Here is a 23,157-nt window from a genome sequence, read left to right on the forward strand (position 1 = left end):
CGTTTGTTTGCCTTGACTGGATTATCAATATTTTGAAGAGATTCTTCATACTTTAGCAATAATGATTTTTCTACGTGCAGGCATCGAAAAAACACTTACAATCTTACTTTAATGTATCTAATTTTAAAACTAATCTGTTGAATTCTTGGAAAAAGGCGTAAAACGCACATAAATAAATCATTATTGGACAGAAACAAAAACAAAAATAACAAAAATCAAACAAAAATCTGTGCAGAAACGGGCGGTCCGTTTGATAGATTCCCCAATCTTAACAAACGGACTGCAATCTTTAGAGCACAGGCGTCAGGTAGGAATGCTGTCCTTGTTCTATCGGTATTACAATGGAAGATGCTCTGAGGAACTGGCGTCATTGATCCCTTCGGCACCGGTGCGTAGTCGGGATACACGCCAAACGCGCGCCCAACATTTGTACACAGTTGACATTTGTCACATGAGAACGGGTCGCTTCTACGATTCGTTCTTAAGTTCAACAGCTCGGCTGTGGAACGAACTGCCGGCCTCTGTGTTTCCTCCCTCCTACAACATGGGACTCTTCAAGACCCATGTTCACTCCTTCCTCTCCACAAAAAGACCCTCCACACAGCATCCCCAAAGATGCCATAGGCCCTGAAGGAAATTATTTTCTTCAGGGCCTCCTGTGTGGAGTTAATATGAAAAAAAAAATGATAACATAATCGATGAGGGAAAAATCGTTTACCAACTTTCTGGCGTGTCAATTTTCATTTAAGTATGTATATTTTCAACATCCTGCAAAAAAAAAAAAACATTTCAATGGTTTTTGTGGCAATGATTCCATGTTCAACTTCTTCATGGTTTTCTTACAGAATATGTACCTATACGTTGTAACGGGGTAATCGAAGATTCAAAAATACGCGGTTAAGACTTTACGAGGCATCGAATTGTAATCGTCGCGTCACTAAACTTTGTAATCGTCGCGTCACTAAACTTTCTGAATTTTTTCTAGAAATTTTGATGTTGATCGGATTTTATTAATTTCATCATACCATGTAAGGGTGGCAATTGTAGAGTAAATTTAACTTTCAAAAAATGTCAAACGGCACAAGAGTCTCAACTGCTCCCAATCGTCTGGAGCCAGTGAGACTACGGCATCCCCATTTTGGGTATGTTGTGAGTTTGAAGACAGTGGGAAGGGGAAGAAGATGAGGATATTCAGATCCGGTCACTAAACACGGCCAAATCCATGCCAAGCAAGGTTTCAATTCTGAATGGTGGTCTCACACCAGGGCGATATTGAAAGCATCTTCCATTCTGGAACGTACTGCAAATATACAATATATTATTTTAAATTAATAAATTGTGAAATAATACAAATTAACCAAATAAAATTTGCTTGCCTCGTCGGGATTTGAACCCGCAACCTCCAGCTTGCAAGTCGAGAGACTTACCACTCGACTACGGAGACCGTCAATTTCTGAGACATCTCTGAAACAAACAAGCACTTACTTCAGCTACCGAGTTACTAAGGCAACCTGCAGACCCGCCCAGTGAATAGCTTAAACGTAATGCTATATTCCACTTTATTATTAATATTTCTCTGCTAGACGGTATCGAGCATTCAATTAACCAAAACTTTATAGAATTATGGCACCTTCATCATAACGCGATAGCATTAAATAATTCGCGGCCATGACACTGAAATGTATCTTCCATCCGCAAACACACGCTATGAACATCACAATGAACTCGAACGTAAAAAAGACAGGCATAAAAAACGGGACGCATCAGAAGCGTGATAAAAACACCACAAACGTTGACCGCTCGCTAGGAAGTCATTTTCCTCGTGTAAACCCATGTACATTTCTGCGGGGAATTAGTGATCGCGGCATGAGAAACGTGATAAGTGCAAGCAGGGACTGTGTGATAATTGTGTAACTGTTCACTGCTCGGGATAGATTGTTACCATTAAATTATCTATCAAAAACAAAGGTAAATGTATTTTTTAAGTAACTTGTAGAGTAAAACCTCAAATTGTAATATCTGATAGTATTATTGTCCTAGCGTCTGGACGATGTAGGCCCTCTGATTGGTCAAATTTAAATTGTTTGTTTCGGTTAAATTCCGCTAACTTCAAAATTATGACCCGATTTAATACTAAAATAGGATACGCAGATTTCTTCAAAAGCATCTTTTCTGCTCAAATAATTTTTAGATAATATCGAAGAAAATATGTTTTAGAAAGTTCACAATGCATTGGATTAATTACATTACAGTAAAAATTATCCACAATTACGTTTTATATATTTGACGTCTGTCAAGAATCAGACATTCCAGGGTTCCTTAAAAATGTCAATCCCTCCTTTACCGGCCGCTGGAGTAGTTTTGCTATTGGCCGACAGAGCGCATAAGAGCGATATACAAATACGTACAATTTCATTTATTCAAACAACGGTAATTATTTACGTGAAACTACAGTTTTAATACGCATTTACAAATAAAACAAACATTTGATTCAACTTAATGACAATAAACAACAAGTCTTTGCATGTACGATTTTGAAAAATATTGATATTTAATATTATTTACGTAAATAATAATTTCGCACTATTTGACAGAACACCGACATGAAGTTAACAATACGCGGAAGTATAGGCACTGCCAACTCAATAAAATAACATGAAAGACAATCGGAAGATAGAAACGCTTCGTTGATTGTAAAATTAGTCAACAAATCTCTAATCTGACATGTACTTATATGTTTAATAAAACAATCATTTTGCCAGGTATATAATATACATTATATTAAGGTATTATTCGGAATCGCTGGACATAATTCTTCGGATTTACCTTAATTAATATAAAAGGAATCTGAATGCATTTGGGAATTTTTTAATTTTAGCATTTTAATTTTTAATTACGTAAAATTAAAATTCGCTTTCGTTGTATTGGATGACAGCCGGAATAATTTCTATTGATGATATTTTCTTTTTTTGGTATTCCTGATATGAGTGGCTAGAATTTTTACCATTTACTCTATGCAAATACTAGGTAGGTGGTACTATTTTAGCCAAGCTCGAAAAATAAAATAAAGGTATTTTGGTTTCTTTTACAAGTAAGGAAATATTTAAAAAAAGGTTATTATAGGTTAGGATAGGTTAGGTTGGGTTATGCTAGGTTAGGTTAGGTTAGGTTGGATTAGTATAGTTCAAGTTAGTTTATAGGTTAGGTTAGATTAAGTTGGATTATTATAGGTTAGGATTAGTCAGGTTATGTTAGGTTAGGTAACGTTAGTTAGGTTATTACGGGTTAGGTTAGGTTGGGTTATTATAGGTTAGGTTGGATTTTTATAGGTTAGGCTGGATTATTGTAGGTTAGGTTAGGTTATTATAGGTGAGGTTAAATAAAATAATAATGATAATAATAGCGAAATAAATCATTTGTGTTTTTTAAGTAGGCACTATTTTGCCGGAATATTGTATTACATTATAACTTTTTAATTTACGTTTTTCAATTGTCTCTAGCCGTTCATTTCAGGAATACCGACAAAAGAAAATGTTATCAACATAAATTATTCAGGCTGTTATCCCATACAGCGAAAGCGAATTTTCATTTTACGTAATTAAAAATTAAAAAGCTAAAATTAAAAATTTCCCAAATGCTGTTCGATTCCTTTTATAGTAATTAAGGTAAATCAGAAGGTATTATTTAAAAATATTTCGTATTTTTCCGTGTCCAGCGATTCCGAATAATTACCTATATTAATTTACATTTAGCCATTTAAGCAATTATTCGGGAAAGGTAAAGTTTTAGCCGAACAACTGTCATTCTTATATGCCTAAACTCCTTCCTGTTCCGTGATTTAACAATATATACTCACCCTCTCTCTGTGAATGACCTAATATCTACCTATTAAATATAATTGTTGTTAGTATCACTTAAACTGGGCGAAGCCCAACCAAGTGCCGCCCGAAGGGCCTAGCAGAAAAAAACCCGCGGAGCGGGTTTTTAACTGCTAGTTTAATCATTTAATACAACATTAACGACTCTCAACCAAAAATTTGAGACAGAAAAAGATTCGGTCGCATCTAGGAATGGAACCCATGACCTCAGCCTTGCCTGGGCTTTGCTCTACCATTGAGCTTATTTGACCTTAACACCTTAAATCATACTTAACTATTTTACGATTTTTCCAAAACTAAATGCAATCCAGATAGTGTATTGCATAAATATATTCATTTTTATTTTAATGTGCGACATCTATTGACTTTTCTACTATTCTAAGATGAATATTTTTTTTTATTTTATGTATAAATAAATGCAATTCTTATTTTCTGTAATGGATTGAATCACCCCTTCAATTGTTAGGCTTTCATTCCTAAGAACTTTCGTGTTGTGAAGCAATGATGATAATGGGTAATACACACAAGAAATTAAATGCCTTCCATATGTAGATTTGAATGGTTTAGTAAGGTTTGGTTCTAGCCCATTTAGCACGCGCTGTGTCTCTCTCAGCAACACATTTGATAGCGATGAAAATTCCTTAATTATGATAAAACACAGTTCAGCTTATGAAACTTAAGTAAAGAATGGTCAGACCTTTTGGATTAAAAAACGCACCCATATCATATTTCACGTGTTCTTTATGATTGTACCACAACTTAGTGACTTCCTCTCCAGGTTTTGCCACGTTTCTCGCTAAAGTTGACCACGTCAAGTATACACAATTTTATAAAGAAATTTTTATCAAAATTCTGTTTTAAAGGGTGGGAAAGGAGGATGGGGGTGCTTTTTCAAAATCTCACATAGAAAGTAAACTTCATCTTGTTTTGATCAATTTTCAAAATTTCGTAAAACTCGGAAAAAACTGTAGATTTATATGTGTATAAATCTAATTCACGCCGCCCACTATATATAAATAGATAGATAGATTATTTTGAACTTATAAATTGAGTTGTAGCTTTGATAAACCCTTTCCCATCTTTGATCGAAGAAAAACGTATGACTTGTGATCACTTTCTAGTCGTTTTTTTACAAATTGAGTTAAATATTATAAATATATGACAAAGCAATAATTAGTGTATCCCATAAGCCACAGTTCGGCACTTTGAAGAGTGTACCGCGTGTCCGAGAAACACGCCCCCGGTACCGGACACCGCCGGCAACACCGCTGTGTGACGGCGGCGTTAGAAGAAGCGGCCGGCGTTATGTCATAATGACATCGCCACCGCAGGCGAGCGAAAAAACGACACGCTAACTCCTGCCACAGAGACAGTCAGGTCAAATCGCTTCAGGGCCGGAGTTTCCAGCTTGAAAATAGAACTGAAGACTAATATAAGAGATTTTACCTGCAAAAAGTTTTTACTGAGGCTAAAACTGTATCAATACAGATGACTGGTTGGCTGACTGACAATACTGATGAATTGGCGGGTATATCTTTATCTTAAGAAGGGCGGCCATCTTGGACAGTATTTTGGTATTATAACACAGTTTTGAATAGCGTTTATAGTTATATATTTTGCATGAATATTTTTTCAAAATATGTAGAGCGATTTTTGTCTGAATAAAAAAAATAGTAAATGCGGAAATGTATATTGGAAGATCGATATGTTGTACCTAAACGAAAATTCGCCAATTAAGTTGAAATAATAAAAAATTTAAAAAAAATTATGTTTATTTTACCAGAATACGTCTATTTAAAAATAAAAATGGTTTGGCTGAGGATTGAAATTTCCTACCCGGGAACTGGAATCGACAATAATACCTAATAATACCCAGATTGAATAAGACCTACATTTATTACGTATTTTAACTGCTGTAAAATCATAGAATTTAATATACATTCGTGTTTGTCCGCGTGTGTATTGGTAATTGCCATTAAAAGTTGATAGAATTCAATGATCTATCTTTCGAGTTTCAGTTGGATGGAATGTTAAGAAGTAAGTTAATTTCCGCTTCCAGTATTTTCATTCGTTCATTACCGAAAACAAACGTGAAATTCAAATAAATGTATTTAAAAATACATTATTATTAATTTTTAAATTTATTCTAATGAATTTGTGTTGGGTACCTACTTACTTGTTTGTATCATCGCGTACCTGATGGAATTTCAACCGGCGATTCTTGGAATATTTCGAGTAAAAAATTTAGATGTCATTTTTCTCTCCGATGGTAAATTTTTACAATTGAAAACAAAAATGTGTCTTTAAATCGCACATCGCCACTGGCTAGCGGGTCACGTGATATGCACTCCGTCTCGTTCCAACAGAACAATACAGATGACAGAGCGCCTATCACGTGATCCATTGCGACGTGTGATCAGTGGCGGTCTGTGTTTTTATTTAATGGAAAACAAATATCATCGGAAAGCAAAATAATATACCTTTTTAACTCGAATATGCTCAGAAATCGGTGGTAAAAATCCTTCAGGTAGGTAAGTTCTGAAAAAAAAATTATAAACCATCGAAAGCCAGTATAAACCATTGGCGAAAATAATCAATATTTATATCTGGTTAGTGATTTATGAAAGAGTAAAATGATTTAGTAAGTTTCAGTTAAGAAAACCCTGGTAAAAAAAAACTTCCATGTTTTGGTTCTGTCCGGAGAGTTTTTTTATAATGTAACGAAAGGTATCGATATGTATCAATTTGTTTGTATAAAATAGCCAATGGGCGCATTATACAACTAATGTTCTTGATCGCCGCTATGTTTCACAGAGCAGGAAATGACTGATTTGTTATTCAAGATAGAACCACAATTAACATTCCAAGTAGGCTTGCTAACAGGACATTCACTCTGCCAAAAACAAACCTTTCGGCATCCTCATACGATACAACCTACGCATTATCGAAAGCTTGATGGTGAATAATTGGTACATTACTTTATCCGGCCTATTTTTCTCAGAAAAAAAACTTTAAGGTCTCTCGTATCCATCTTTTGTTTAACCTTTTCATGCCGACGTTATTCAGAAGGCGGTTGGTAAATTACACAATTATGGCAAAATTACATCAAAAGGTAATGCTCTCTAATATCTTTGGTAATGCTATTATTTTTGACGAGTGGTGTAAAGCGCCGGGTTAGCACTCAGGTGTCACGGGTTTAATCCACTACAAGCTAAGTCCTCCATCATCGCACAAGCAACATATTCAGCTTTTTTATGATGGGTGTTGTGAGAATCAAAATATTGTCAGGTATTTCGTAATCCGGGAGTGTTTGTCTTTTTTTAGTACATTTCATTAGTTAATGATACCACACGGCACAACAGATGTTCTAGCATAGCAAAGCATAACAAGAGTAATGGTGCTATTGAAAGAAACTTATTTAAACCAAAAAAAAAAAATTATTCTTTAAATAAACTTGAAACTATTTTGTGCGCGTGTTGAGAGGCAGGTGAAGATGGTGTAATAGCCATCTTCCCAGATGTTAAGAATGCTAAAAACTAGTAGTTTTGTGCCAAATCATAACCAAAATTTCCTCTGAAATCAAAAGATTTGAAAGTAGTTATCTAAATACCCACCTACTTAATTATGAACCATAAATATTTTACGTAATATTTTTTTCAATTTCAAATTCGACCAAAGAAATGTCACCATATCAATGATAATAATTATTTTTTCAAACTTTCTTCAGGCCGGTAGGTAACACAATATTGATTATTCCGAGTTGACAGCTCGTAACCACGATCATGCGCGGACTCTGGCGGAATAAAAAGGTAGTATCCAACAATGCCACCATTTTTAACCGAAACCGTAACGCAACAAAAAAATTACAGACGTATAAATATTCCACGCTGACTGCCTAGCTTTTGACTTTGCAACACTCCATAGTTTACTATGAAACGTCACAAATAGAATGTTACTACAACACCTGTAAACCGCTTTCGTAGTTTTATATAGACCACAGATAAAAAAATCATATCTTATCATAGACAAGCCATTACCGATAATTATTTTTGCTCACATCATATTTTTTTTATGTAGATAATTTTAGATACAGATAAGTAGGTACTGACCAATTCCAAACATTATAAAAAAATAACACACTTTCGATGTATGTACTCGTATGTAGGTCTGTTGTTTTTTTTTTAAATAAAATAATTGAAGTTAAATGCTTTCAGTAACTAGTACTTCAACAATTTCCAGTTCAATAAATCGTACAAGTACCGCTTACATTTTTAATGTACGTGCTTGGACATTTCATGAAAGTACATAAAAAACAACTGTTTTCTGTCATGCTTTAGATTTTTTCATGCTTCCTATAGCTAAATGTGATGTACAGTGCCATGGCCAAAAAAAACACCTCTATGCAGGTCTGTAGATAGGATCCGCACGATGTATCTATCTACCTATTGTTTGAAATAGAACAGTGCTATCAAATAAAAGATTCACGTACTAGAATAGTGATTCCAATTGAAAAGCATCCATTGAATGGTGACCGCCTTTATTGACATCTTCTTCCAATTGTCTCATATGTTTAGTATTGCTCCATTTACCTGCTTATTTCTCATGCCAAAGGAAAGTATTTCCTTTGTTGTGATTTGAATTTAAAATCGTTGTCACCGTGGTCTAATTACTATGGATTGATGGCACGCGAGGTGTGTTTTTAATTTACAATCTGTCAACTTATAAATACTTTTCTCTTTATTTAATTTAATAATAATAAGTCATTTTGCTGTGCCTGAATTACCTGCTGTGATGATTACCGTATGAAGTTTTTTAAAATTGGTTTAGTGTTAATAAAATAAAACCATAATAACTTTGTAAATAACCACACGGAGACAAATAGCTAATATGAAACATAACAAATTATTATAAGCATTAATTACTCGCCTGAAATATCCGTACAAATTGAAAATATCTACCGAGTAAAAATAAATGCCGCCGCCGGGAATTGAACCCGCACCTTCTGATGTCCGGTCAGGTGCTCTGGACCACTGAGCTACGTCGGTTTATATTGCTTATATGTTAAGAATCTCTTCAAATTATTCGTTATCTGGTTAAAATGGGATTGCAGGCCCTTAACTAATTAATTGATAGGTTTCCTAATAAACTTTTAGTCAAATACGAACGTATTATTATGATGTGAGTACACGTCTTCATAAAATTCCTAATATTTCCGCATTTTGTCAATATATATTATCAAAGCAAATGCAGGTGTATGAACACGTGTTCCGATATGTTATAAATTTACCTGCATCAATTTGAAGAGATTTTCAATAAATTTGAAATACTCATTTTTCTTCGTGCACGAATTTCCACGAAGAATTAACCGATTGGTTTAATGATAATTATTATTTCAATTGAGTTTCTTTTAAATAATAATATTCGAGACTGAAAAATAATTTGTTTTTTTTTGTTGATATATAAATGCAACACTTCTTTTACACCACTTTTAATTAAAAATAATCTACATGTTTCTAAGCCAATGGCTTCTTCGTCGGGATAATTAAAATTAAAAAAATTAAAAATAGATAGACAAAAATATTATAATGAAAGGTGATTAATTAGTTATTATAATAAAAAAATTAATTATCTTAAAATAGTTCATTGTTACATATATGTATATTGCAATTTTTGTGTTATACATAAAATAACACATTTATGTATGAATTGAAAATTCTATAATTTGACATAAAATTATCAAAGAGTAACTAAGATGTTTTTTGGTTTTGATTGTGGGAATGGTCTTGTGCTTGCGATTTGCTCGCAAATTTCGAAAAGTAGTCGAACGATATCGTTGAAAATTTTAAAGTGTGTTCTTATTAGTGTCAAGATTGTTTAGAGAGCATTTTAAATTGTAGAAGAAGTCGGGGACGACCGAGGAATACTTAAAGCTATATCCCTTCACCGGAATGAGATACGAAATCGAATCAAAGTCCATGTAATGTAGTCTTTTAACGGTAACGTTTTGGTGTACAGTTGTGAATGGTGGAAGAATTCAGAGACGCCCGAGAAAGATATTAACAATAGTGAAGCATTTCGGCGTCCATTAGTTTTAAAGTTACAAACTAAATTATTTAAATAAGATAAAAATTATAAGCTTAGCAAAATTTTAACATAAGACTTCGTTATAATATTTGATTAATCCATTTAACTGCAAAAAATAAGTTAAGAATCTTTATATTACTTGTTTCTTTTGATGCGTTTCTCAGCGAAACCGAAGAAAAAATCTACTGTTTTATAATATAATGTTGTTTACCTATAAATTACTTATACTTCCCTATAAATATCACTTTTGTAATGTAAATACATGTTCTTATATTATTTTGTATTGAACGATGTTTACGTTAACTAAACATTTCTAAACGACTTTAAAGATCGTGACTCATGACATTGTTCACGAAACTAAATACAGGGTTTTCCAATAAGAGGTGATATTTTGATATTCAATCGTAAAAGATGAATGGTTTCGTTGCTTGTGTGGCACGTAGCGCCGTTTTCTTGAAAGTAAACGTTGTTCAAATCAATACCATCTAATTCCGGCCATAAAAAATCATTAATCATCTCTCGATAGCGCAATCCATTCACCGTAACTGTTGCTCCAGCCTCATTTTCGAAAAAGTAAGGTCTAATGACTCCGCCGGACCATAAACCTCACCAAACAGTCACACGTTGAGGATAGAAAGGCTTTTCAACAATAACTCTTGGGTTTTCCAAGCCCCAGATGCGACAAATTTGCTTGTTGACGAAGCCACCGAGGTGGAAATGGGCCTCATCACTCAAGATGATTTGCATTTGATTCACTCAAGTGAATTTTAATAATTTCAATGCGTTGTTGAAGCGTGTATCGTTCCATTTTTATTAATGGCGTAGTTTTTACTTGTCAAATGTCAAAAAATGACAGCTTCAAAAGTAACATCTACCGAAATAGCGGACTATTCAAAATAACACCTCTTATTGGAAAACCCCGTATTAGGTCAAAAAAACCAAGTCCATACGATATTTCAACACGACAAAACAAACGCCGCATGACATGTGGGAGTGCCAAAGAAAGGCATTAGGTATTATGTCACAATATTGGTCTAACAGTCCACACATGTCCCACATAGGCCTTATTTGTACACATTTTCAAATGATATATGAATCGTATGGCACAAATAGCGATGCACTTAATACTTATTTCCTTTTAGTAGCTCACTATGTGGAATGCAAAAGAAACTTATCCGTCTGACTAGAAATCTTTCATCCATAATAAGATAGGCAAGTTTTTTTCCAACGGTCGGTTATCAACACTGCATATATTGTTGTGTACCTCGGCTTTGAAATTAAACTTTCTATTATAAAGAAAAATAATATAGAACTTAGCGACGTATTCAAATGTCAATAATATCTATTTTGTCTCTGTCGCACAAAGACAAAACTATTTTCTTGCGTAAGTACTTTATATATTTTTTTAAATGTGAATACTGCGTATTGAATCACTGATTTTCCGGAGTTAGTGAGTCATTGACATCCTCATTTGGGGTGTGTTGCGAGGCTGAATGGGGAAAGAGGACGGTTGGGAATTGGTAGAACAAGTGTTAAAGTAGCTGCACCATGCCATTATAATGTATAATGACGAAATTAAAAAATTTGATGATTTTTCTGAACATATGTTCCAACATGGTGATAATACATTCCTCATTCACTAAAAGTTTAACAGGAAACCTATCTATTCTTTTTAACTGGATTACGAATAATTTGAAGATTCTTAATAAATTCATCTCTTTTCCTTATACTAGATTATTATAAAGTTTTATTTTTATTTCCACGGATTTTTAGAATTACCAGTAAAAGTTTGGCAATGCTAATGACATACAAATCGATTAGAAAGCAAAGACAAAAAAGAAAATATTTTTAACTCGACACTGGGAATTGATCATTAACACTACAATTGCATACATTCACCCCTGAAGCCACCTGGGTTTCTTAGACTAGCTTCTCTATTTTATATTTAATCTATGCAGATTAAGTGATTTTGTATGCGATTTAAATTAGCAGTTTTTTCTTAAACCGGTAGCAAAATGTTATATGTACCATCACGTTTAGTACATCATCTGGTCAGTTTATGAATGCAATAACGTCTCTAGAGACGACCATTAATGCAAGTTTCACTGCATTATCTAGACTAATGCACATAAATTAGCGCTGATGGCATACTTTTCTTTAGTATTTCTTCGTATTTACCAGACTTCACCACCTGTCATTATGCATTCACTTTAACATATTTTATCAAAGTGACTACACTTTACCCGCGTTAATATTGTACTTCATATAAAATCCGTATACAATTAAAACAGTCAATAGAATTTTTCTTCCAGCAGGTGGCGTATGACCGTATCAAATTGGAAATATATTTATTCGTAGAGAAGAATGGTATCAACGAAATAAAACATGGAAATGTTTGTCATTGAAACTTATTAGATACAATATTAAGTGATTAAATTAATCTCTATTCATCGTATTTTTAAATATCTACTCAATCAAAAACCTTTATTGCAAAAAAAATTAGCAGATACTGTATTTTTTTTCGATCATTCAAAGCTTTATTTGATATCTAACAATCGTTTCCTGGTTATTTATATTAAATGAAATTTGATCGATTGGTGTCAGATATCATTCTAATGACTTATTTAATAACTATTATTAAGTTGACGGTAAATACTTTCGTGTTATATTAATTTCGATTCTTTTTGTTAATAAAAATCATAACGAAACCGTGAATAATCTATACCAAGGAACGATACCTCGTGAGTTACAAAATGACTTAAAATTATTTTTAGAAGGAGACATATACTTTGGGGTGTGACACTATAAATTAAATGAAAAAAACACACTTTGTAATACACCACTTTCAATGAATTCTAGTATGTCAGTATAATAGATGACAACCAATCAGGTTCCATTTATCTCAAGCTTTATCAAGGCTTATATATTAACTAATTATAACTACAAACAGACATATAGTTTTATTTATTTATTACAAAATAATATAACATTTCAAATAATAACAATATGCAATATTATTTTTTTCGTAATTATTCTACTACTCCATAAGGTGAGATTAGGAGCTTGTGTTTATGGGACGATTATTTACATACAAAAATAAAATATTGCTTAGAAGGCTTTGTGTAAATAATATTCAAAGACTTATTAAGTAACTGCAAACGTAATTCAACACACAAATTAACATAATTCAATATTCAAATTGACTACAAACGTAATTTAATATATACAAATTTAGAGAATTAGTTATGTAAAAAATATAACAATGGCCAAAGTTTTTTTAAATCCTAGATAGTGTAGATTAAATAAACGTAAATTTTTATTCAATTTCAGGGAGAAAGTTTGCTTTTTGAATTGTTAATATTTGAATGATTCGGTTACATTACCTAATTTTGTTTTTAGACTAAAATATATTGTACTATCTAAATACTAGTAGTGGTCGTTCTTACTTTTGGGTGGCTATTAAGCTATTTGGTTAGAAGCTTATTTTCTTATAATATGAGAAAATAATGCAATGAGAAAAGAGACAAACAGAAAAGAAGATGCCTATTGATGACAGAAAGAGCTACAAATAGAAAAGAGAGAGACATATTATTATAGAAGGGGTAGGTAGGGGAAGGAAAATTGTTTTAGTGGAGGCTTAAGGAAACAATTTTTTTACCGCAGGCTTAAAGAAACAAATTGCTTTTTTTAAAGAAATACAAACATTCCCATGTTAAGAATAACCTCACAATATTTGAAAATCTCCTACTACCACCACACAGTAAGAGGAAAATGTTGCTTGTTTTGTGATGGAGGACTTCGCCAGTCGAGGAATTGAACACACTACGCACGGGTGGGACCCAAACGCGATGCCAACTCAGCTACTGACTAGTCATGTAATATGAGACTATCAGTTAAATTAATTTGATTTTAAATTATGTTTGAGCATTTTATATCAAGAAAACGGCTCAGAACGTCAATATAAGAATAAAAGAACATCATAGATATCATTTATGTCATATTTGGTTGTCATTTATTAATTAAATAAAAGTGGTGTATTACAAAGTGTGTTTTTTCACTTAAAAATTCTTTCGACCGCCATAATATGGGCACTTGCCTAGTTTCGTTTGTAAGTTCAAAAATATACCTGTAATAAATTGTATGTTGAATAAGGCAGGCCGCATACATACGTTTTTCGTATTCGATTTTCGAATTCGTTTTCCGTATTCGGAATTCCGTGAGACTAGCGCAAACGTTCGTTTTTCTTCATTCGGAATGTATAAACGTCAGTACCAGTGTTGCCAACAAGGGCGATATATCGCCATTTAGGCTACTCAGAGCGAGAATCGGCGCCGAAAAAATCTAAAAGGCGACTGGTCGCCAATTAAGCTACTTCAAAAACATCGAGAAACGGCGATATTAGGTCAAGATCCGTTGGCAACACTGTATTACGAACGGAAAGTTCCGTACGTTTGCGTCGGCACAAACAAACTGTATGCAATAGCTGCGTTCCACATGACGTCATTAGGTTTTTTCCATTCGTTTTCTCCGAACGCGCCGGCTCGCATTCGGAACGTGCGTAAGGAATTTGTTCCGTTCGGAACTAAAACGAACGTGTGCGGCAGTTAATGTATTTTCTACTGATTCCGTGCATTCGGATGTCCGAATACGGAAAACGATTTCGGAAATCGAATACGAAAAACGTATGTATGCGGCCAGCCTTAAGAAACAATAATAGGTGGTCTTATTTGATCAAGATTATTTCAGACTGTTAACTTTATTAGGTTTTTGTTGTTTTCTTTCCCATTCTATTGTTAACGATGGTGAACCAACGGCAAACGATCAAATAAATATTAAATTTAAATAATAATTAACATCTTTAAAACCACTATTTTTATTAAAAATTATCAAACAAAAGGTTCCTTCATCGGGGTACAAAGTATGCTGAAAATGTACTTATTTAAGAATAGACGGCGCTCTTGAGATGATTTTTCACGAAAACAGCGCTATATAAACCAGTCAAATATAATTATTATTTAACAAGTAAGCAAGACAAAAAAATAACAATAAGTGGTGTGCCAGGCGGTAATTATTTAGGTATTACTTATTGTAAAATCACTATTGTATATGTTACACAAACTTTTAGAAATCCTAAAAAAAGTTGATTATTTATTAAAAAGTTAATATCCTCATTTAATTAAAATGGTGCCACAAAGATTAACACTAATAATGTGATAAAAAATTTATCATTTATTATAAAAAAATATATCATTTACTATAAAAAAGGTGAAAAATACATACCTTCCTGTGTATGGGAATATTGTGTAAATACGAATAAGATTTTTTCGAACTCAAGGTAATCATTATATCCTAATAAAATATGTTCCTGCATTCCCTCACCTCATTCCCTTACCCAATTACATATCCTGTTCTAACAAAAACAATCTAAAAACTGTGGAGTACCTACCTGTGTGACAATGTATCACTGCCTTGCACTCTACTAAGACGAGCCATGTAGTCTCCTCTTTTGAGTGACCTTCAGAGTCTATTAATATCGAGTCTGCAAAAAGAACCTAGAAAGTTTACAGATGTACTCTCACTAGACGTGTACCAAAGGACCAGGAGTAAGTCAGTTCCCAATTGTAATTAAATGTTATCCCGCTTCCCAAATAGTTGTGTCAACTTGAAAGGTTACCAAAACATATTGGTTATTTCCACAAAATTGATTAGCATGCGATGTGCGCTTGCAACCGTTTTACTCAAAAAGCTAAGAAAAGGCATCAAGGTTAACAGAAATTTACCTACCGAGATTAATGTTTAAAAAGCAACAAAAAATGATTTGTATTATTCAATTTATTTATTTTTCCACAACATCTGCAAATGAGGTTAACGTGACTGGTTGCAAACATCGTTGCGTGACGTCACGTATCAGTTAAGGTTGTAGGGCGTCGCGACGCGTGACGGAGGCTGTAGTGACGGCGACTGGTACGGCGCCGGCGCGTCATAGCCTCATCCGCTGCAGCGTGACATATTCTCTCAGCAAACCTGTACCGCGGCACCTACCTGTCTAACTAGATTGAGGAAACGGGTTGATCCGAGTTACCCATTAGTCATTATTCGTCATTAAGTCAGTATGGTCTGTCACCATACAATTTACTTATATATAGATATAAGTAAGTATCATAAGGAGACAATAGACAAATTGATGGCAGATTGGAAAGTGTAAAAAGCAACCACTTACCAGATTCAAAAAAGGAATGCGTATTTAGAATTTCATGAAAATACTACTAATAAAATAATCAATTATAAAATAAAATTAGGATAAGATGCTCCCATTACTAATCGTACGTCGTGGTGAGAGTGATATTACTGTAATACAATATAATGGCATTTGGCAAATTTCGTAAGCCGCGAGCTCAAATATATAGATACTAGGTCGATGGATGCAATTAATAAAATTCATCGACATTCTAAGTATGACCAAATTCGATAAGGTCGAAATAGGTCAGCGGTTAGAGCAAAGTTCCGGCAAGGGTTCAATTCCTAGATGCGTCCAAATCCGTTTCTGATTATTCTGGATCACATTTGTCGTCTGAGAGTTGTTAATATTATCTGTATTAAATAAAATTCTTATTTATAAACAACCACGAAGCCGTTGTTTTTACCCATCATTTTTGTTTTAGTTATAGGTAGGTACTATCATCGTTAAGTAACAAAGGTTCAATTAGTTAAACTCTGACATGTTTCAACGCCCTCAAAATTCAAATCCATATTATATACATATTGTATCCATCTTAATCATAGATCTTTGTTCATAGACTTAGAGAATTGAATGTATTTCCGATGATGCCATGTTTTGTGATTCATCGCTGATTTCAAAAAAATCAGTGCTTAAAACATGTAAACTTTCTGTGTCCGTATTCCTAATTTTTATGAACATTTTATTAAGGTACGTTGAGAGGTTTTAGGTCCAGGGCTGGCCCTATGCGGGCGCAATTGGTGCAGTCCACTCCGGTCGCCGAATTGCCAAGGCGCCAAGGAGCTGATAATACATCCCCTAACACATCGCCCTTGAGATTTTCACCATAAAACGGCGCTACACGCTAAATGTAAATCACCTAAATATTATTGATTACAGTGATCTCCTCCATAGGCATCTACTATAGGGTTTTCCAATAAGAGGTGTTATTTTGATATTCAAAGAAAAATGCCATTTTTTAATATGAATGATCCAATGTTTATTTCATTATAAAGAAGAAGGTATGTTGTTAATAGTGAAAAATAACATCAGTCAAAAGACCACCAAGACCACGCCTACAGAACCATATCCTTTTCATGAAATTTTCCACAACCTAATCGTAAAGTGGCTGCCTTATGTCCTCGATAGCCTCACGAATTCCATCTTTGAGGTCGTGAATCGACGCTGGGCTGTTGGCGTAGACCTTCTCTTTCACGCGGCCCTAAAGGAAGAAGTCGCAAGGTGTTAAATCACAAGATCTCGGTGGCCAATTGTGATCACCTCTTCGAGAGATAACACGGTCCGGAAACTTTTCCCGTTAAAGAACAATGGTTTCGTTGCTTGTGTGACACGTAGCGCCGTCTTGTTGAAAGTAAACGCTGTCCAGATCAATACCATCCAATTCTGGCCATAAAAAATCATTAAATCCTTAATTAATATTCAAAATAACACCTCTTATTGGAAAACCCTATAGTTTTGACAAGGGGAGTCAAAATTGTACTTGCGCCAGGCGCCGTTTGGTCCAGGGCCGGCCCTACGTAGTTCATGTTATGGATCTATCTATGAATGCATTATACAAGGCGGTTTGCTGGTAAATGCAACAATGCAAGTTTTTGTTGCTGAGAATAGAAACATTGTGGAGAGATTTTTTTTTTTTTTTTTTTTTATATTTACTCCACACAGGAGGCCCTAAAGAAAATAATTTCCCTCAGGGCCTATGTCATCTTTGGGGATGCTGTGTGGAGGGTCTTTTTGTGGAGAGGAAGGAGTGAACATGGGTCTTGAAGAGTCCCATGTTGTAGGAGGGAGGAAACACAGAGGCCGGCAGTTCGTTCCACAGCCGAGCTGTTGAACTTAAGAACGAATCGTAGAAGCGACCCGTTCTCATGTTCTCAAGTGTCAACTGTGTACAAATGTTGGGCGCGCGTTTGGCGTGTATCCCGACTACGCACCGGTGCCGAAGGGATCAATGACGCTAGTTCCTCAGAGCATCTTCCATTGTAATACCGATAGAACAAGGACAGCATACCTACCTGACGCCTGTGCTCTAAAGATTGCAGTCCGTTTGTTAAGATTGGGGAATCTATCAAACGGACCGCCCGTTTCTGCACAGAGTCAAGGGTTTTTTTCAGGTATTTAGGGGCTCCAGACCAGAGATGGCTGCCAAATTCGACCGTAGGGCGCACTTGCGATTTGTACAGGGTGAGCAGTTGTGTACTATTAAAGTATCTGCGGGCCCTGTACAGTACGCCCAGCTTCTGAGAGGCCAACTTTACTCTGGCTTCGATGGAGCCCCCGTACCTGAGCTGGTCACTTATAGTTACACCAAGCATATCAATGGAAGGCCTGTTCGGAAGATTGCTTCCGTTGAAGGAGACTAGATTATCATTTGGATCCCTTTTAGACGTAATCAGACAGGATTGGGTCTTTGAAACATTAAATTCGACGAGATTATTTTTACCCCAGGAGGAAATACTCTCGAGATAACCGTCCATTCTCTGCTTCAAAGCCCTCCGAGCCGTTGGAGTTTGTGTGCCCTTTGGGGGCTTGTCAAACAAAAAGCTATCATGAACTGTACTGTCATCCGCGTAACAATGAATCGGTGCACATGTCAAAAGGTCATTGATGTGCAACAAAAACAAAGTCGGAGACAGAACCGATCCCTGTGGGACGCCAGATTAAAAGTCAAAACGGTAATCTTCTAAACAACATCATTCTCTTACATATGTTTACTTGACCATTGATAGTCTTTTCCAATACATAATTTGCAATGGTCAGTGACATAGATTTCTCCCCGTATTACTACTGATGATTATTATTGAGTGAAACATGTTACATTTTCCCATGGCAAACGGCTGAAAGCATTGAAATTTGTATTAGAATTGCCATTGATTCATAAGACGTAATTTTTTTACAACCAAAGTACATAGTCGTCGACTACCTGGTTGTAGGTATAAGTCTGCAAGTTACAGAAAAGTTCACACATTCAAAAATATCCAGATCATTGGGAAACAGTATGTGATTTGGTTGTATCGTCCTCTCCTGGTGCCCTGGTAGATATAAACATTATTCCACATGGTAATACAGACAGTACAAAGTGCCACACGCCAGTGAGCAGATAAGCAGCACCAATTTAGATGTTTATTAAATATGTTTTCATTTATATACCACGCACACAAGTGTAACTGGTCGGAACGAGAGAATTATCATTTTGAAATAGAAAAACTATTTTCAGGAAGAAAGATTGAGATATTACAGAGGTTGGAAGGTAATTGTCAACTGTTATACCCATTGAAATAACTTAAGGCGATGCACCACTTTGCGTGGCATTTGGAAACGGACCGCCAACAATAACACTCCTTACGTAGATGGCGATTAGGTTTAAATTTCCAAATCTTAAGATTCCATCTTTGATTCATACAAGTAAAAAACATCACCCAAAAGTGTATCGTATTTTAAACAGAAAAAAAGAACAAGAAGAGCGGCGCCCCGGCAAGGCAAGGGTTCTGGGTTTTAATTCCTAGGTTTTATGCTATTTTAAATTTTCGTTTAAGAATTACTAATGTCTTCAATAATTAAATATTAAATTTCATGTGACCATTTTCTAAGCAATTTAATTTGTAATTTTAAACAATAAAACCATAACCGAAAAGGGTTTAGTAAGTTGGAGATTTTGCAGTTTTATCGGCGTGATACTTTATTTATTGGATAATCAAAACCTCTGCCATAGGTCACCTCAAGTGGTTCACTACGTTTGGTGACTTAGCAGGGATGCCCGGGTTCATGGGGTGAGGTTTAACCGGGTCTCTCCACCAACTGAATGTCAGGCCGGATCGGGAGAGAAACTGGTTGAGGGAGACCTTTTGACCTCTCCAACAGGACTTTCTCGGAACATCGCCTTGCATCGCAGTGGGAGGAATGGATTCATACGTCCGTCACTCCTGGACACACTGACCCCCAGATTCCTACCGACCCCTCGTAACTTTTTTCCTTCCCAGAAACATCCCATCCTTCCCAAAAAGACCCTCCCCACAGCATCTTCAATGATTACATAGGCCATGAATAAATATTTCTAAGCATTTAAATTTTCAAACCAAAAACAATAATTTTTACTTCGAAGTGCTTCGCCTTAATTTTGCAAGGCTATTAATTCATGCACCCTTTCATTTATAAAAACCTTATCTTGTTAGTATCACGGTTAGCAAAATTAATAATACTTGAATAAATCTATAACGCCATATATTTAAGTAAATACGGTCATAAAGGATTTTTAGGCTTCATAAAACTCAGTGAATTCCTTTTCAAGTTACAAACTTACGGTTGTGTTACTTTATTAACGTGTTCACAAGTAGGTATAGAAGTTATTTTATGTAACGAGGGCATACCCAAATTGAATATTTGGAGACTATATAAGTACCTAATGTGTAGTTTTTATAGGCTTAGAGTTCAACACTTTGTAATACGATTATCTTTCACGTGGCATTTTGTGTCGATTATAAAAACAAGAAACCGAATCAACTCGGGTCACATACCTCGCCTAGAAGCAGCGGTGTCATCAACAGGTCGGGTTCTCTTTGCTTTATTCATTCCACTTTCACTTTTCCAATTAAAATTGAGTTGGTTTTTTGCACGGATTCATCAGAGTCAAAGTGCTTGCGCACGACCTTATTCGTTCGGATTCGGCAGTGGTTGAACGGCCTAAGTCTTCATTTTTTAAACGAAATCATCTTGGACAGGCGAGCCAATGTTACTAACCAAAAATACTTTGGATATAGACGCTGTAACAGCCGATCGATTTATAAAAAAATTCACATATTAAAGTATCTTCGTCTAAAACACGCTTGTAAAGTAGAAAATTTAGGTACAGTATGTATGATGTTTCGAGCTCCGTGGCATAGATGGCTGTAGTACTAGTAGCTCATTGAGTTTATGGAGTTCTCCAATAGATGTCTCTAGTGTATAGGTTTGCCCCTCCAGTTGTAATATTTCTAGCAACAGAAATATTTTAAAGGCATAACAGAGATGACGTTGGCTTCCAGGCTGTTCTACACACTTGTCCCCAATTATAAGAATTTCTAGTTTTGTGTTATGGAGAAGGTCAGTACGCAAGTCTAGTCCTTAGAGAGATATGAACAATTGAGTGAGTCAAAATATATACTAGAATAATGCAACGTCGCGATTCGGCAAACGGAAGAGTACGCATGAGTGTAAATGAAGCCAAGAGTGTCTGCGAAGACAGAGTTATGTAGTGTTGAATCCTCCATTCTAAATGGCGTCTTGGTTAGTTGGCAAGTTAATGAAACTAACAGCTTATCAATGGAAGCTTTGAAATATTGATCTTATTCCGCAATAGTTTTGATCATTCACTAAACGTCAAAGCAAATATTTCAACGAGTGAAAATGTATAACCACGAAACCCGTAAAAATCGCTGTTACCAAAATATATCGTGTGCATCACAGTATGTTCTATCCATGTTATGTGTAAATTATAATATGAATATGATGACTCTTTCATGCTGCCTTGCTTAGTGGAGTATTTTTTTCTACATGGATTTTCTACTCGTCGTTCATTTCGTGATATTTGGATCGTGGAAAGTGACATTCAGAGCAGAAATGTTGGAACGAGATTGCTGTGAAAATAATGCTGGTTAATTGAATGTGGCAAATCGCAGCGATTACCCCCTGTGTATTTTACGGTCCACTTACTATTGATCCCCCGACAATTTGTCTCTTTAATTGATCTCCAGGACAGTTGATCCCTTTGCCAAATGGGGCCTTACATATCCATCCCCCAGTAAATTGGTTCTCCATTGGTTGTTTACGAATAAGAATAATTAATTCTAGAAGAAAGTTTGACGGATCAGAGAAGATTTCCGAAAGAATCAATTTTCGAAGGGATCAATTTCCGACGGGTATAATTTCCGAAAGGATCAATTTCTGAAGGGTTCAATTTCCTTTGAATGCATCGGGGAATCGTATTTTCCGACCCATTTTTTTTTTTAATTCGTAAGAATTAATATTAATTAAATGCTTATATTAACAGAAAAAATAGTGGTTTATTTAAAAAAAGTAATGATTATTTAAACACATATATGTATTTACTGGTGCCTCTGTTACCACTGCTCCGAATAAAATGGTGAACGTGCCTACTCTGTAGAGATCTGCTTTGTGGCAATATAAAACATACCATGCTTTATGATGAAAATAATTTAAATTAACCCTTGTCGTTCCTTCTTCCTCTCCCTTACTGTGTGCATCTCCCTCTTTCACCAGTTACAGATTTCTTTGTTACTAAAAATTTGTTTGTTTTTAATTATTGATAGTATAGTAAACCTAGTATAGTGTTTTCCTCGCTTTGTGTCGTACTCTTATATTCCTTACAAACGCCTGCTTTACTGCAATCCCAACTCAGCAATGTTACGCTTGTTGCAGATGCTATGAGCGGCAGGCGCTTCCATGGGTAACGGAAGCTCCCATGCGGCTGGCGGCGTGGGCGGGGGCGGGGGCGGCAGCGGGGCGGGCATCCCGGGGCCGAGCGGGGGCGGTGCAAGGGGCACGCAGCCCATGCACTGGCAGCACTCTCTGCCCAGCGACCCTCAGCTGAAGGCTTCACATTTAAAGGTTGGTATTCAAAATTATCACAATTCAAAAATCATTTTCTTAAAGGTTGATTGCATTATAGCACGAGAGTTATTTAGTAAATGAAACTATGAGGCTTTACTTTAAGGATTTATTTATTTATTTTAGGAAAATCGACAGTTTATAGTTTATCAGTTTGTACATCTGTAGTATATAGCCAAAATAAAACCAATTATGGATTTCCTTCTTGTAACTGTACCTCTAATAAGAAAACATAATAAGAATAAAAATTATTGAAATTTATCAGAAAATTATATAAAAACAAAATATTGTTAGTAATGAAAGACAATTTTACATCAAGTTTATGGAATGGTTACATTTTTTATACAATAATTACTT

At 35.1% G+C, this 23,157-nt stretch overlaps 1 protein-coding gene across 6 annotated transcripts in view; it reads left to right on the plus strand.

Moving 5' to 3' along the window:
- The window catches only part of LOC149425479 (uncharacterized), a 258,418-nt gene that overhangs the window by 170,535 nt on the left and 64,726 nt on the right, over positions 1 to 23,157 (plus strand). For all 6 annotated transcript variants that reach the window (XM_089650683.1, XM_089650682.1, XM_089650687.1 and 3 more), the window contains one exon: positions 22,612 to 22,800. In XM_089650683.1, the coding sequence (XP_089506809.1) occupies positions 22,636 to 22,800 (165 nt within the window). In that variant the 5' untranslated portion in view covers positions 22,612 to 22,635. The remainder of the gene's footprint in view (positions 1 to 22,611; positions 22,801 to 23,157) is intronic.

Source organism: Hesperophylax consimilis, chromosome 3 (genome assembly GCF_061612785.1).
Source record: "Hesperophylax consimilis isolate HC1 chromosome 3, BYU_Hcon_1.0, whole genome shotgun sequence".
Taxonomy (NCBI): domain Eukaryota; kingdom Metazoa; phylum Arthropoda; class Insecta; order Trichoptera; family Limnephilidae; genus Hesperophylax; species Hesperophylax consimilis.